This window comes from Zingiber officinale, chromosome 4B (assembly GCF_018446385.1).
Source record: "Zingiber officinale cultivar Zhangliang chromosome 4B, Zo_v1.1, whole genome shotgun sequence".
Classification (NCBI taxonomy): Eukaryota; Viridiplantae; Streptophyta; class Magnoliopsida; order Zingiberales; family Zingiberaceae; genus Zingiber; species Zingiber officinale.
The window spans coordinates 138,879,157-138,895,596 of record NC_055993.1 but is presented as its reverse complement, the minus strand read 5'-3'; the positions used below and the strand labels follow the sequence as shown (position 1 = coordinate 138,895,596).

At 43.8% G+C, this 16,440-nt stretch overlaps 1 protein-coding gene across 1 annotated transcript; it reads right to left on the bottom strand.

The window, feature by feature from the left end:
- Positions 1 to 13,856: 13,856 nt before the first annotated feature.
- On the bottom strand, positions 13,857 to 15,604 carry LOC121978034 (cytochrome P450 71A1-like). Its single transcript, XM_042530428.1, has 2 exons — positions 14,634 to 15,604; positions 13,857 to 14,549 (listed from the first exon to the last, which is right to left on the bottom strand). The coding sequence occupies exons 1-2, from the start codon at positions 15,543 to 15,545 to the stop codon at positions 13,920 to 13,922; spliced, it is 1,542 nt and encodes a 513-aa protein (XP_042386362.1). The 5' UTR covers positions 15,546 to 15,604; the 3' UTR covers positions 13,857 to 13,919.
- Positions 15,605 to 16,440: the final 836 nt, after the last annotated feature.

The window sequence follows — 16,440 nt, the reverse complement described above, 5'->3', positions numbered from 1 at the left end:
GTCGTTTCTTTCCACGAGCTTATCAGATGGCTCGTGGCGATTTCTGAGTTTGCAGCGAATAATCGGACGGTGGTGAGTATAATGCGAGTTTGTGATTGGCGAGTTTTGTCGAGCTAATTCTTGAGGGCGTTCACGTATCTGGCAGTTCATTCGAGGGCTGGATGGACATTGTAACTAAGACTTGTCGGTCTTGGTATCACATCTTATCCGGAGATGTTGGACAGAGCCCTCATTATTGAGTCGGCTCGGAGAGAGTTTTCGGATAGGAAAAGGCGGCGAGTCGAGACATACAGGCGAGATCCGGCGACCTCGAGCTACACCACAGGAGGCGGCGTAGTCGATCGAGATCGAGTACATCCGGGTATCACGTAAACCTCGAAATCAGGCGATCTTCTTGAGGGCGTTCCGGTCTTCCAGCGAGCAGGAAACAACACCGCCAGCGACATTATTTGAGATGTGGATCGAGATCATGTCACTTGACTGTTCTGGGACGATCGGTTCTTTCATTGCAAGCTGCACAGACCTGAGAGATTGTCGCGAAGACTCGGCATATGACTTAGGAGTCTGGGAGGCCGACCGGTCGATCCGGTACTTATCGAGGAGGCGTAGAGCCCAACCTTTGCACGGCCAGCAGCGGTCACCTGCGGCGGCGACATTTGGCATGCTTGGGCAGGAGTACTCAGTGCTTCCATAGCACCCGAGTTATTCGAGGACTTTATTATCCGGCGAGGCGTGTCGATCGACCTCGGCCTATAAGTCGATGCAGACTCGGTCGGCCGGTACCGGTATCGATGCCGTCCTCTCGGTCTTCTCAGCGCGATATCGGCCGGCCTCGATGGCGAGCTTACGCCCGGCGACCTCTGGCGGCCTCCTCCTCCTCGCGAGTGGGCGTGTTCATGCGATGACCAGAGAGGATGTGCGGCCGACGGATCCGTTTTCTGCGGTATGATTTCTATTTATGCCTTATCTGCGGATATCTGATAGATCTTGGTAGCTCGCATTCATTTATATCTCGCACTTTTATGCGGGAGGTTGGTAGATTACCCACTCACGGACGCGATTGACCGTCTCCCTACCGTCCGGTGATTCATTGGATGTCACCCGGAGGCCGAGGTTGCCGTTAGATTTTGGCAACCTAATACTTGATGGAACTTTTAGTATTAGAAATGGTCGATTTGATATTATTCTTGGCATGGGTTGTTTGTCAGCATATCATGCCACAGTTGATTGCAGACGAGGGTGGTCACATTTCGACCTCGAACCAACCCTCGTGGGATTTCAGCGCATCAGAGACGGCTTATCGATCATTTCTGCGATTCGAGGCTCTGTCACATGGCTGTCGGGGTTTCTGTTATCTTTGATCGATCTGAGGGCGGCGATTCGCAACTCTCAAGCGTTCTGTAGTCGGAGTACCGGATGTATTTCGGAGGGCTGCGGGTTTGCCTCCCGAAGGCCGGTGGAGTTGCTATTGAGTTGATTAGGGAACCGCACCGGCATCAGCTCCTTATCGTATGGCACCAAAGGAGTTGAGCAGTGAAGGTTCAACTCAGGAGCTTTTGGATAGGGATTCATTCGCCCTAGTGTTTCTCCATAGGGTTCTCCTATGTTGTTTGTTAAGAAAAAGGGCGGCACCATGAGGTTATGTATTGACTACAGACGGTGAATGCGGTATCGTTAGAAATAAATATCCTTACCACGGATCGAGGATTTGTTTGATCAGTTCGGTACATCGGTGTATTCTAAGATTGATCTGCGATCCGGATATCATCGATTGAGTCGAGACTCGGATATTGACGACTTTCCGTACTCGTCACGGTCATTATGAGTTTTGGTAATGCCATTTGGGCTTACCAATGCTCAGCGGTGTTTATGGACTTGATGAACCGCATATTTACGGAGTATTTGGATCAGTTTGTTATCGTTTTATTGATGACATATTGGTCTACTCTCATTCAGGAGGAGCACGCAACATCTTCGCATAGTCTTGGAGATTCTTGACGACATCGGTGTCTGTGAAGTTCGGCAAGTGTCGTTAGCTATCCTCGATCGGTTTTACGTGACACGTGATTTCTAGTAGAGGTATTTGATTGATCCTCGGAAGATCGGGCATCACCGGTTAGGGCGGTAAAGTCGATTCGAGAGATCCATGATTTTAAGGATTGGCGGATATTACCGACGTTTTGTCGAGGGTTTCTCGCGTATTGCTATCACGCCTTACCCGGAAAGGCGTGAAGTTTACGTGGACCGAGGATTGCGAGACCGACTTTCAGGGGCGGAGATTAGTGTCGGCTCAGTTTTGTTTACCTTATGGAGAGGATGGGTTTGTACTTTACACCGACGTGGCGCTGTTCTGATGCAGCACGGCGGAGTAGTCTCTTATGCTTCTCGTCGGTTGAAGGAGCATGAGAAGAACTACCAGTTCATGACTTGGAGTTAGCTGCCATCATTTTTGCTCTGAAGCTTTGGCGACATCATTTATATGGTATCACATTTGAGATTCTCACGATCATAAGAGTCTCAAATATATTTTCACTCGAAGGAGCTTAATCTCCGACGGAGGAGATGGATGGAGTTCTGAAGGACTACGATTGTACCATTAGCTACCACCGGGAAAGCTAATGTGGTTGCCGATACTCTCCAGGAAGTCGAGAGGGACTTTGGCTTGCCCGTTCGATCCGAGACTTGATTCGAGTTTTTACGAGTTAGACCTTGAGGCGAGGATCTCAGGCGGTATTCTTGTTACTATGATTGCTCGATCGTCGATCGGGGCGAAGATCAAGAGGCTCGGTGGTGATCGACATTGTCGGTTCATTAGTAGTCGAGATAGCTTAGGGCGGCCAGAGTTTACGAGATGAGGAGGGTGTTATATATTTCCGAGCAGATTATGCGTACCTCGGTCTCATCCGGTCTTACAGGAGCTACTTCAGAGGCTCACCGATCTCGATTTGCGATCCATCCAGGTGAACCCGTATGTATCGAGACTTGAGGCGTTCTTATTGGTGGAGCGGTATGAAGAAAGACATCGCGGTTTCGTAGCTAGATGTCTTGTCATCGGTGGTGAAGGTGAGCATCGAGACTGCGGGATTACTTGATGATTCCTATTCACGAGTGGAAGTGGGATCACATTACCATGGACTTTGTGGTAGGATTGCCGAGGACACGACGAGGCGACGCGATTTGGGTAATCGTTGATCGATTAACCAAATCCGCGCATTTCTTAGCGATCCGGAGGACGATCCCCTGGATCGATTGGCGATCTGTATTGTCGGAGATCATCGGACTACATGGTGTTCGTTGAGTATCATTTCGGATAGAGATCCACGGTTTAAGTCTCGTTTCTGGCAGAGTCTGCAGCGGGCCTTGGGCACACAGCTCCGACTTAGTACAGCTTTCCATCCACAGACGGATGGGCAGTCAGAGCGGACTATTCGAGACTCTTGAGGACTTGTTGAGATCATGTGTTATGGATTTTGGAGGCGGTTGGGAGGACCATCTGCCGTTAGTAGAGTTGCTTACAACAACAGCTTCCATTCGGCTATTCGGATGGCACGTTTGAGGCGTTGTATGGTAGACCTTATCGGACACCGACCCTCTGGGATGAGGTTGAGAGGACCATTGTTGGGACCTCAGAGTTCAGGAGGCAGAGTTGGTCCGTCTATCAGACGGAGGATGTCGAGGCGCAGGATCGCCAGAAGAGTTATGTTGATCGGAGACGGAGACCACTAGAGTTCTCTGTTGGCGATCATGTATTTCTGCGAGTTTCACCCACGAAAGGGTGAAGAGATTTGGCCTTAGAGGTAAGCTAGCTCCATGATACATCGGAGCAGTAGCTTACCGACTGGCACTACCACCGTCCCTGTTAGGCGTCCACGATGTATTTCACGTATCTATGCTGAGGAGATACGTGCCTGATCCGACGCATGTACTGGCTGATATTCCAGTTTCAGTTCAGCCTGACATTACATATGAGGAGGTTCCGGTATGGATTCTCGACCGGAAAGAGCGTCAGTTGCGGAACAAGACTATCCGGCTGGTTAAAGTCGGATGGCAGCATCATTCAGACGAGGAGGCTACTTGGGAGCTCGAGGATACTATCCGAGCTCGATATCCCCATCTTTTCACTTGAGGTATGTGATTTATTTACCGTTCAGCATTTATACTCTATATCTGTTGTTAGTACTTGCTGATGGTAGATAACGAAATTTGGGGACCAAATTTTTGTTAGTGGGGGAGAATATAAAATACCGGAAAATAGGCGAATCTTAATAAGGGAATTTTTAGGAATTTTTGGAAATTTTTTGGTAATTTTTCGGAGCTCGTATGGACGAGTTAACGAGGATCAAGATGGGGCCCGGAAAAGCCTGTTTAGGCTACCCAGTTTTAATAAGGAAAAGTTTTATTTTCTTTTCTTTTTTTTTTCCTTTTCTTTTTCTTTATATTTTTTCTTTATTTCCTCTCTTCTCCTCACGCCGAACCTGTGCTTCTCCTCCCGACTCCTTCCCCCGCGCCTGCTCCCCCTCGCGGCGAATCTGCCCTAACCGCCGGCTGTAGCGGTTCCTCCCTTTATCTTCTCCTCTTCTCGGTGAAGCCGAGCCTTTCCTCCCGACGCCACCCCATGCCCTAGCCTCTCCTCCCTCACGCGAGCCACTGTCGTTCCGACGCCGAGACACCGCCGGCCACAGGAACTCCAGTCGCCTGAGCCCTAGCCGGTGCCACCACAGTCCTCTTCCTCTACAGACTTGGTGTCTCTCTGCCCTAGCGCCGGCCCGCCGCCGAGCCCTAGCATCTCCGCCACATCGCCGAGTCTCACATCTGTTGTACACTGCCGACTTCACTGCCGGCGCCGCCCGATTGCTGACCGCTCGTGTCTCCTCACTTCTTCGGCCATCTCTGCACGAACGCACCTCGGCAGAGCACCTCCTTCATTGATCTCTCTGTCAGTTTGATCGAGCCAGCACCGTGTGTTCAATTCACGTGCCCTAATTGATCAAAGGAGGTAAGCTAGTTGGAATTAGGTTAAATCTTGGCAGGAATCTCCAATTTTGATCGTGATTTTCTCTTTGCTACTAACTTAGGTTACGGAATTGGAGAGGAAGTGGGGCTGTGGTGTTAATTGATAGCAACAGTAGACTTAGTACACAGAAATGAGGGTTGTGAGTTGAAGGAAGAATTACTGTGGGTTTCTGTGTGCTGTGGATCAACAAACAATTGCTTGTTCAATGTTTTAGCAGCAAGCAACCTTCACCGTAATCTTTTGGATTGTGAATTAGGGTAAGGATTAGGTGTATTTGAGTTCTGTTGTAGATCTTATTCTGAATTGGAGGATTTAGTTAGACGATCATGTGTATATTGATATGTTTATGTGTTTTTGGTTTAGGGTTTTGTCCTAAATAGTTTTAGGAATTTTGTTTAGCTATTTATGTAAATCGTAGCTAAATAAAATATATTTATTTATATATGACACAGGACTTTGACGCGAGACGAGTATCTCGGAGTCAGATTTGTAACATCTTATCGGAGGCGGGTACTTTGACTTATGTCTTTTGATATGCATAATAAAGTGTTTAACATATAGCAATGATTGTGTTATCTTTTTGATTCGGTTGGTCACTACATGATCTGTTACATGTTGTTTGTTTATTTATTATGCACTGCATGTTATTATTGACCTGACCATACATGCTTTCGGTAGTGACCCAACCATATGATACATCATGTTCAGGACCTAGGGTTTATATGATACCCTATCTGTTTGTGTACCTTCCATCTGATGCATTGACTTGTGGTACACCTTTTATTTATGTATGGATCTTACTATGCTATTCATGAGATTGCCATGCTTAGTATCATGCATCATATTTGCATGCTGTGCGATTGTCGGCTCCACTATGGTTGAGCCCATCGCCAATGTACTTCACACACCACCACCCATGGATTAGTGGTATATCGAGTGGTGTGTGGCGGTTATCTTGTTTAGCTCCGTTGGTCGAGGACTCGGTGGTAGCCGTGATCGTTCCACTCTGTTTGGCTCCGTTGGCATTTAGTGTAGCGGCGTGGGCAGATGGTGGACTCTGTTGGCTCCGTTGGTCGAGACTCGGCGTGGTAGCCGGCAGAGATATCCTCCCGTCATTGTGTCTGGGAGATGAGAGCATTGAGTTCCCCATTTATGATTTGGGGACGGAGGGCAGAGTACTCAAGACATTCAGTCCACTCGATCCTTTGTCGGGAGCGATGATGTCAAGTGCACGGTCACCATATCATTGCATTTTATTGTTGTGATTGCTGCACGTATATGCTGCATTTGTATGGGTGCATTTGATTGACATGCTTACAGTATTTTGTTTTCTTCGGTCTGACGATCTGTTACCTTGGTACCTTGTTTCCGGTTAGTACAGTTATCTCCTGATTTCATTTCAGTTGCATTTATTCCTTCTCGTATTCAGGAGACTGTACGCATGATTAGTGTTATCTGTTATTTGTTTTATTATGCATATCAGTTGTACCTGCTGAGTGTTGGACTCACCCCGCCTCCATTGTTGATATTTTCAGGTTGAGGCTGTCCGGAGCAGTTCCAGTCGCTGGCCCCCCATCTGCACGTAGAGCTAGTTCTCTACTAGTTCGTTATTTGTTTTATTTTGGCCTTTTTCTATATCAGACTTTGTTTTAGCATTGTCTTTGGATTTTTACTATGGATATTGTATGGAGTGATACCTTTTGATGGATTTTTGATATGATATTGGATTTCATTCTACTACGTGCCTGCCTGGATGGCAGAAGAGGTGAGTTCGTTGGATTTGAGCTTTACGAGTGTAGTGGAGTAGGGTGAATTTCGAGTCAGAGTCCTATTGTTGTTGTTTACTATTATTAACTGCGTGGTTGTGACAGCCAGAGGCTGAATATCTTTATAAACTGCGTGGTGTTTGTTTTTTTATTTTTGTTATCATTCCAGCCGCTTGTGGCTGATGTATTTGTGATATGTAGAAAGTTTCATATTGTCCGCCGTACAAGGGAGATGCTGCCGAAATTTCTTCGGACAGAGACTCCTCTGGGGCGTGACAAGTATCCCGGCGGACGAGAAGGGAGCGTGCGATGTTTCTGAGGGACGAGAAGTCAGAGCGAAAGATTGTTAGGGGAGCAAAAGACACAGCTAGTGAGAAGGTCGGTGCGGGAGAGAGTCGACGAGCTCGGTGTGTTCAAGGGACGAAGTTGCGGAAGAGTACGCTGGCGGACGAGAAGGAAGTATGCGGCGATTCTGAGGTACGAGAAGCCGGAGCGGAAGCTTGCTCGAGGAGAAGGCCGGAAGTTGGGTTCGGGTGAGCCCTATTCCGGATGGTCGAAATCACTCAAACGAGTAAAGCCGGAACAAAAGACCCGGACCGAGGCGAGCAGCACCGGAGCAGAGGGTCCGGACTGAAAAAGTCAACCTTGTTGACTTTTAGGGTCCGGACGCCCGGAACCTCTTTTTATCCACATCCGACGTGGACGTTGATCATTGCGTCGGGGATAGAATTCTATCCCACTCTAGGCGTCTAGAACCCTTCCAAGTGCCTCAACTAAGGCTATAAAATACAGCCTTGGTCCAGAAGCTAAAGATCAACAGGCAATTTGAGTTCCAACACTTGCGCGCTTCACTTTGTTAGTTTAGCTTCATCTTTTTGTGCTTTCATTGCTGTAAGAGGCTTTTCCGCCTGAAGGAGATACTTAGTGCGATTCATTTCCTTGGATTAACAACCTCCCCGGTTGTAACCAAGTAAAATCTGTGAGCCTCGTCTTTTAGTTTTTATTTTATTTTATGCAAGTATTCTTTTAAGTCCGAGAAAGGTTCGTTTCTTTTTAAATTGTGCAGGGCTATTCAATCCCCCTTTCAGCTGGCCACCGGGCCCCAACATTAACAAGCCTGATTGACAACAAAAGATATATCAGGACGTGTGATAGTGACATATTATAAGACTCCAACAATTCTTCGATAAATTTGAGAATCGACCAAAGCAGTATATGATGAAAGTGTGAAAAAGTTACCTACAACAATCGGTGTTGAGATAGGGTGTGCACCATCCATTTTAGTCCATTGAATAATTCCAATAATGTTTTTGCTTTATGAAAGGAGACAACTATCAGGATTTGAAAAAATTTCAATACCAAGAAAGAAACGGGTCATACCAAGATCTCTAATAGGAAATTCCTGATTAAGAAGATGAAGTAGAAAGTGATGTCTTCTTGATCATTACCAATTAGAAGAATATCATCCATATAAATAAGGAGAAAAAGCATAAAGTCAGCATTGCACTTATAAAATAAAGATGATCAATTTTTGAGTCAGAGAACCCTTGAGTGTGTAGCCAAGTAAAGAGATGATGATACCATGCACGAGGAGCTTGTCGAGATCATATAATGATTTCTTCAATTGACAAACACGTGTTGAAAGTTATGGATGAATAAACCCAGGCGGTTGCTCTATATACATGGTTTCCTCAAGATGATCATGAAGAAATCCATTGCAAACGTCTAATTGGCGTATTGGCCAATTAGAGCTAACAACTATAGATAGTAATAATATGACAGTTGTAATCGTAATAATTGGACTAAATGTATCGCTAAAGTCAATATCTGGTTGTTGATTGAATCCTTTCGCCACAAGACGAGATTTATATCATTCAAAAGAGCTATCAGCATGATACTTGAGACATAACACTCATTTGGAACCCACAATATTCATAAAGGCAGTGCGAGGAACTAAACACTAAGTTCCATTACGAAGGAGAACATCAAATTATGTAGTCATCACAGCAGGTCAATTTAAATCCTTAACAGCTTGTGTAAAGCATGTTGGTTTGATAGATTTTGAAGAGACAACTAAAGCCGATGGAAGGGGATATCGAGTGGCTTCTGGTGGACATCATGCATAGATATCACTTAAGGGAAGTGTGCGCCGAGGGGCATCTTCATCGGAATCTCTTGTCGAAGAAGGCGAGGGGCTAGGCTGGGAATGCGAAGATGTGTTATGTGGCATATCCAAGGAAGGAAGCAAATTATCCTCATGATTTGATGATCTGTTAGAAGAATCAGAAGGGGAGGCCTCAAAGAGTGGCGGAGATGGAGCTAAGTCCAAAATATCATTATCTCGTGTATTAATATCATGTCTTGGTAGAGGAGATAGATGTTGTATGCTTGTTGTAAGGGTGGGTGATACCAAATATGTGTCACTTGTCTCTAGAGGAGAGGATGAGCATGCTACTGAAAAAGAAAAGCGAGACTCATCAAAAATAACATATCAGGAAATATAAATCCGCCTGGTCTGTATATGTAAGCCACAATACTCATAATATAAATTGTTATAACCAAGGAAAACACACTATTGTGAATGAGAGTCTAATTTATGTTTTGAGTAGAGATGTAACCATGGATAACATGTGCAACCAAAAACTCAAAGAAAAATATAGTTAAAATTTCGATTATAAAGCTTCTCTAGTGAACACTTTTGATCAAGCAATGGAGTTGGAAGGAGATTTATGAGGTAAATTACAGTGTTAATAGTTTCATCTCAAAATTTATGAGGAACCAAAGAATGATTAGGAAGAGTTAAAGCTATTTCCATTATATGTAGATATTTTCTCTCTGCAAAATCATTTTGTTCAAGGGTGTAGGGACAAGAAACTCGATGATCAATTTCATAAGAAGCAAGATGACGATGAAGAGTTTGATACTCGCCTTCCCAATCAGAATGAAAAGCAAATATTTTGCAACCAAAATAACATTCAACTGGGTTTTAAAAATGACAAAATATATCAAGTAAATCAGACTTTCATGTACTAGGGTAAACGTGCCCCCTCTTCCATAATTTACCTACCTGTATCTAGTTAAGGGGCCGACGATACTCAATTGCCTAAAATGAACATTATCACTTTCACTCTAATTTAGTCCTGCCTTAGTCAACGAAGCTCATTTTCTTTATCAATTTCCAAAGTCTCTCCAATGTGTTGGCCCTGTAGTGTCCCAATGGCCGAGCAGCCATGCAACATGCTATTCAAGCCTCCCGACTCATCGACTTCTAGCAAAAAACCTAATCATATTTTCATGTTTCCACTTCTCCATTCTTCATTTCTTTTCCTTCTCGTTTTTACTTCTTTCTTTCTCCTCTCCTCACAACCAGATCTTTTTAGTCTTTCTAGTCTGCTGAATTATCATCACCAATCGATCTTGCACTTCCAAACTTGTTTTCATGGCCACACTCAGCGCTGCATGCTCTGAATTATGATACTAGTTTATGTCGTTTTAAAAGTTTTTATAAATGACATTCCTTAATTTATGGTCATTAAAACATATTTATCCAATTATCCTACAAGTTTTGAGTAACCTGACCATTCTTATTAAAATTATAAATATATATAGATAAACTTTTTGTTAAGATATTTCAGCAGATCAAATCTTCTGTCCCCAAATTTTTCTGTCTCTGTGTTCCCTGCCGATCAGATGGACCAGATTACATCTTAAGGTATCATGAAATCTTTAAGATGTGTGCAGTATCCTCGTGATGTGCAAGACATCCTTGAGATGTAATATGGTCCGTCCGATCGGCAAGGGGACACGGGGACAGAGAAATTTGGGGACAAAAGATTTGATCTCATATTTCAGGAGCTAGAAGAGGTGATTAGCTCTGATTGCTCCGTTGATGATTTATTATAGCAAAAAACTCAAAGCAATCGCTAACATTAGGGTTTACATGGTATCCATTTCCTTGAAATGACTAATCCAAGGATCCACACAGCACACACACTTCACTATGAAAAACACCCCTTGTCGAAAATAATTCAGAGGTGAAGAAATCTTATACAAGCTCACAACAAGAATACAATGAAAGCAAAAAGTAAATACACAATACAAATGAAAACCTTACTTGGTTAATCTCTTGTTGCTTGTAGATGCCTCTTGATACTTGGCAAGTGCAGCAGCGCTTCTCTTTCACAACTCAAGCATCGGCGATGAAGAGCGGAGAAGAAGAAGTTCATTTGAATCCTTGTGAATGCCTTTATATCCGCGGATTAAGACTCTCAATCGATTGACCTTACCCTCAATCAATTGTTATGTCAGATCCGAGCAAATTCAGCCGTCCAAACCTTGCAACTACTTTTTTCTACTTCTCCCAATCGACTAATCAATTATGAGTCTTCAATCGTTCATTGTATCAATTCAGAAATCCACTGTTCGCTCGTGAACTTCTCCCAATCGATTAGCCAATCGATTCACTATTTGTTGCGAACTTCTTCTCCTAATCGATTGAGTGACTTTAATCGATCACCTGATCGATTTATAAGCCACTGTTCGCCGTAAGAAACCTCCTAATCGATCAACTGATCAATTAGATTGACCTTAATCGATTATCCAATCGATTAACGCACCTTTTGTATTGTGCTTCGTGAATCAATCAATTACTTGATCGATTGATTCCCCCAATCGATTACCTAATTGATTGGTAAGCAATAAAAAGTGTAAAGTTCTAAATCAACTTTGTTTCGCATCCCAAATCACCTCGTTTTGATATCCAAGTAAAAAGTTATGGCATTTGGAAGTTTGCTATGCCAGAATTTCCTCGTTTCATGTCAACTCTCTGTTGGATTTACAGCCGCAAGTATTCGATCAATCTTTGACCCACTTGCACTTTTTCTTTGTCAATTTCCCGTTAGACTTCTGATCACCAAGTGTGGTTCTCTTTGACCCACTTGGATATTCTTCTTGTTTAATCGCAGTTAGGTCTTTCCCTTTGCCAACGTGCAACCCTCTTGATCCGTTCGGACTTTCCTTTACCTAACCGCAATTAGGACATCCCTTTATTAATGTACGATTCTCCTTGATCCACTTATATTTTCCTTTGCCTAACTATAGTTAGGGGTTTTCTTTATCTAACCCTCGAGTTTGCACTTTATTCTGCTTAACCTTCTATTAGAATTTTACCATTACTTAACTCTCGAGTTAAGACTTTCTCAATCAAATATTCAATTCTTTATAATCTACTTGACTTTCCTCTCATATATTGTCAAGTATTTAATCAACCTTGACATACTTAACCTCTTATCATATATTATCAAAATATTAAAATTCAAACATGAATCAATTTCAACTTAATTAAATTGATCAATCTTGAACTCATAAGGGTTGTACTAATAATTTTCCAACACTCTTATCAAAAGTGCTTATAAATAAATTTTTAAATAAACAAACGAGTTTTAAAATAATTCAACAAACACACTAATCAGTTAAATAAATTTTAAAATATTAAAATTTCAAACAAACGAGCGCGAGTCAGAGTTTGATAATGTCTAAGCAAGCCGAGCTTGATAGTGCCTAAACAAGCCAATTAAACGTAATTCGAGTTTGAACCAAGCTCGAATCGTTTTTTTAAGTCAACTTCGATTCAACCTCGATCTTAAAAAAAATCAAACTAAATTTAAAAAATTATTTCCATAACATGATTAATTTTTGACTTTGATTATCATATCAAATAAACTAAACACAGTAAAATTTGATTCGTTTATCCTCCTAGTTAGACGTACATTTGACGCCTTTTAACTTTTGTTTATTTTTCGTTACCTTAATTTATTAATTGACTCTTAATAATTGAGATAATTAAACACTATTTCACACCCTAAAATGGTGGCATGATCAATTTGTTTTGTTTGTAATGTTTTCTCGGAACGGTGCGATGGTTAAAACATAGGATGTTGTCACATGAGGTTTTGGGGTCGAAACTCGGTGTGACCGAGCATAATCTCCCTCATATCTTGGCCATTTACACTAATGGCTAGTAGTCACCCGTAATTTACCTCCTCTGTGTTAATATAGGGACGGATTAACGGAAACGCTAGGAGCGAACGAATTACCTTTTTCGACACATAACCAATTTATTTTTTATTTGCATCAAATATATCTATTCCATTAACGTCTTTTCTAATTACTGAGGATAGATCTCTTTCATAATTTACACATCCAATCATAATTAAAATCACAATTAAAATTTAGTTAAAATTAATTATCATCTTCTTTAAATTTACCTTTCCACTTATATTATAATTTTAAAACGAGTTAGACGCTTGGAGGCCGTGGACGATGGACAGACTGTATGATGTTGAGCAAGAGTAATCTATCCACCATCGGCACCTCCGATCAACTTGCTTGACTCAAAACTATAATAAGGTAGATTTTATAGATTTTCGATCAATGAATTTAATGCAATTAATTTTATCTTTAGATTCATGATTATATTTTCATTGATAATTTTCTTAAATCACAAGGTAAGTTTAATTTTCTAAAATATCTTTCAATTCTTAGATGAAATCCTCTGTCCCCCCGTATTCTTAGATGAAATCTTTTGTCCCCAAATTCTTGTGTTTCCATATATACCTACCTTATTAATCTTGATCTACTTGCCTAACTCGATAGTCTAATTTCACTCAAGCATTAAGCCCCGACCTACTCAACTTGGCTAACCTGTCTAGTCTAACCAGTCAATCAAATCCACCCATGTTCGCTTACCTTTCTCCATTGGATGAGTCCTAACTGAATAAGTTAGGTATCATGGTTCATAATTAAGCTCAAAATTGAGGTTTGATGTTCATAATTAGCATTTCAAATTCGATTTGGATAAATTGATCAATTTAGCAGGGCTAATCGATTCAAAAAGTCATTCGCTTTGTACGAGTTAAATGGGTGGGTCAATTTGAATGGCAAATAAATATGATGATAAAAGGTGAATACGTTCGCTCAAGCGTTTTCATCAATCCGTCCCAGTATCAACACGAAAGAGATAAATCATGGATTATTACTAATTTTTAGAATAATGATTAATACATAAGAGATGACGAATAGACATAAATAAACTTATAGTCGAGTGATTAAGCATGAAAACATATTGGATTATAATTGGACTAGAAGTGTGGTTTAGTCCTTCCTTGTAGAATCACGCTCGATTTCTTCTGTATGATGAGCCCAAACACCTCGTCCATGTCCATCTCCTCCGCGCTCAACCCGCCGGGCATCTCCCAGTCGAAATGGTACAGCAAGCTCGCGAGGACAACCTCCACTGCGGCAATGGCGAACCCGGAGCCCGGGCAGCCTCTCCGACCTCCTCCGAACGGCAGGTACCTGAAGTCGCTCCCCTTGAAGTCGAGTGCACCGGCGCCGGAATCGCCCAGGAACCTCTCAGGCAGGAACTCCTCGGCCTTGTCCCACAAAGCAGGATCTCTTGCGATCGCCCAGCCATTGACGATCACCCTCGTGCCCTTGGGGATGCAGTAGCCCTGGAGCTCGGTGCTCTCCGTCGATTCTCGAGGGAGCAACAGAGGACCTGGCGGGTGCAAACGGAGTGTCTCCTTCAGCACCGCCTTCAATTGACCCATCCCTTCTAAGGCCTCTTCTCTTATTTCTTCTCCTTTGGGTCCGGCGACTCGCCGGATCTCCTCTTGCACTTTTGCCATTTCTTCAGGGTGCCGGATTAGCTCCGCCATGGCCCATTCTAACGTTGCTTTCGTTGAGGCAGTTCCTGCGGCAACCATGTCCTGCAAAAGGGTAGATACTAGATATAGATGGAAAGGAAAGGAAGAAGATCGAGAGAGAGAGAGAGAGAGAGAGAGAGAGAGAACCAAAATGAGGCCTTTGATGTTGTCCATGGTGAGCGAAATGTTGGTGGAGGAAGGAGCGTCGTCGTCGTTGCGATCACCCAAGGAGAGCAAGACGTCGACCAGATCCATGTCGTTGGTGTCGATTTTGTCGGTGAGCTTACTCCGGCGATGCTCATCTATTACTTTCTCGAGCAGAGCGTCGATCTCTAGCCCGATTTTCCTCGCTCTGTCGTCCAGGCCACTCAGCCAATCGACCCAGGCCAGCCAGGGGATGTAGTCGCGCACCGGGAACTGACCCATGAGTTCCATGAACTCCCCGAACAGCGCCCGGAGCTGGCTGCCACCGCCCTTGGAGTCGGCGTACGTCTGGCCGAGCGCCACCCTGCAGATGAGGTCGCTCGTGAAGTCGATGATCATGTCGCTCAAGTTCACCGGACAGCCAGCGGCGGAGCGGATCCTGGCGACGAGGGCGTCGGCCTCCTCCTCCCGGACCTTGCGGAAGGAGTGCACCTGCTTCTGGTTGAGGAGGTGGAGGACGCCGATGCGCCGCATTTGGCGCCACGGCTCGCCGTACTTGCTGAAGGCCAGGTCCTGCGAGCTGTAGAAGATTCGGTCGGCGAGGCTCGAGTCCGGGCGGTTCGCGAAGGCGAGGTCGCGGGTCTTCAAGACCTCTTGGGCGCCCGCCGGAGAGGAGACGACGACGGTGGGGACGCGGCCCAAGCGGAGGGCCATGACGGGGCCATGCTTCTCGGCGAGCGCTCGCAGGGAGCGGTGCGGGAGGGAGCCGAGCTGGTGGAGGTTCCCAAAGACAGGGAGACCCGGTACCGCAGGGGGACGGTCGACCGGTGATTTCTTGGACCGTGTCCACCGGAGGCAGAACACGAAGAAGAGAAACCACCACATAACAAGCAAAAGAGAAGATTGATAGAACATGCCGTCACCTGCCGCTGCCGCCTGCCGCCTGCCGCCTGCAGCCTTTAATAGATGTCCAGATTATTCCAATCAAAATTATACGAAGAAACTGCTTCAGGCCCCCAAATTTATATAGAAATCGGAAAGATGTTATTTGGGATGGGCTATTGTGTTAATTAGATGTAAATCTTGCTCCACTATGTAATATAATAAATATTAATGTAACGTCAGAAAAAGAGTCTTTGATATTAGTTGATCTTACCTGAGAAACTTGATAAAATGAAGAGTCGGGAGAAAAAATATATTATTGGTGAAGAATAATACTTATGGAACGCCAATCTGAGAAGCCCAAAGTGGATCCAAGAAGATGAAACCCCGGAGTGTCCTTCCGATGCAAAGTACTAATGGTGATAAAGAGATCCGATCGAAGAAAACTCAGATCCGGAGCTTCCAAGGCTTCCTGCGCACAAGAGACCAACCAACACTCTTGTCAGTGACCTAAGATCGGGGTGGGAATCCCTGGCCAGACCCTCCGACGCTCAAGTCAGTGATCTCTCTTGGTGTGGAAGAAGGAAGAAGAAGATGAACAGTAGTTGAAAAACTAGGGTTATGAATGTGCGCAATGATGTGAACTTACCTTGCCAACGGAGAGGATTCCCCTTTTTATACCACTTCATATAACCTCCGTAGTCATGAAGTGGACCCCTGTTTGTTAGAGTTTGTTATGAGATGACGTAAGCTGCGTACTTGTGATAAATGACTTTTAAGGAATCTTTTTTGTACCCCAGATGTACCTTCTTTGTCGTCTAGTACCTGCAAAATAGTCTAAAAACACATCTCTCGCCAAATATATAACACCTGTTATATAATCACATACTGCAAATATCTTCATTAACTACTTTATTTGAAATATTTA

Coding starts and splice junctions, on each gene's coding strand:
- LOC121978034 (XM_042530428.1), bottom strand. CDS start 15,545: ATGTTCTATCAATCTTCTCTTTTGCTTGTTATGTGGTGGTTTCTCTTC. Junction 14,550..14,633: donor ACATCAAAGGCCTCATTTTG/GTTCTCTCTCTC, acceptor ACCCTTTTGCAG/GACATGGTTGCCGCAGGAAC.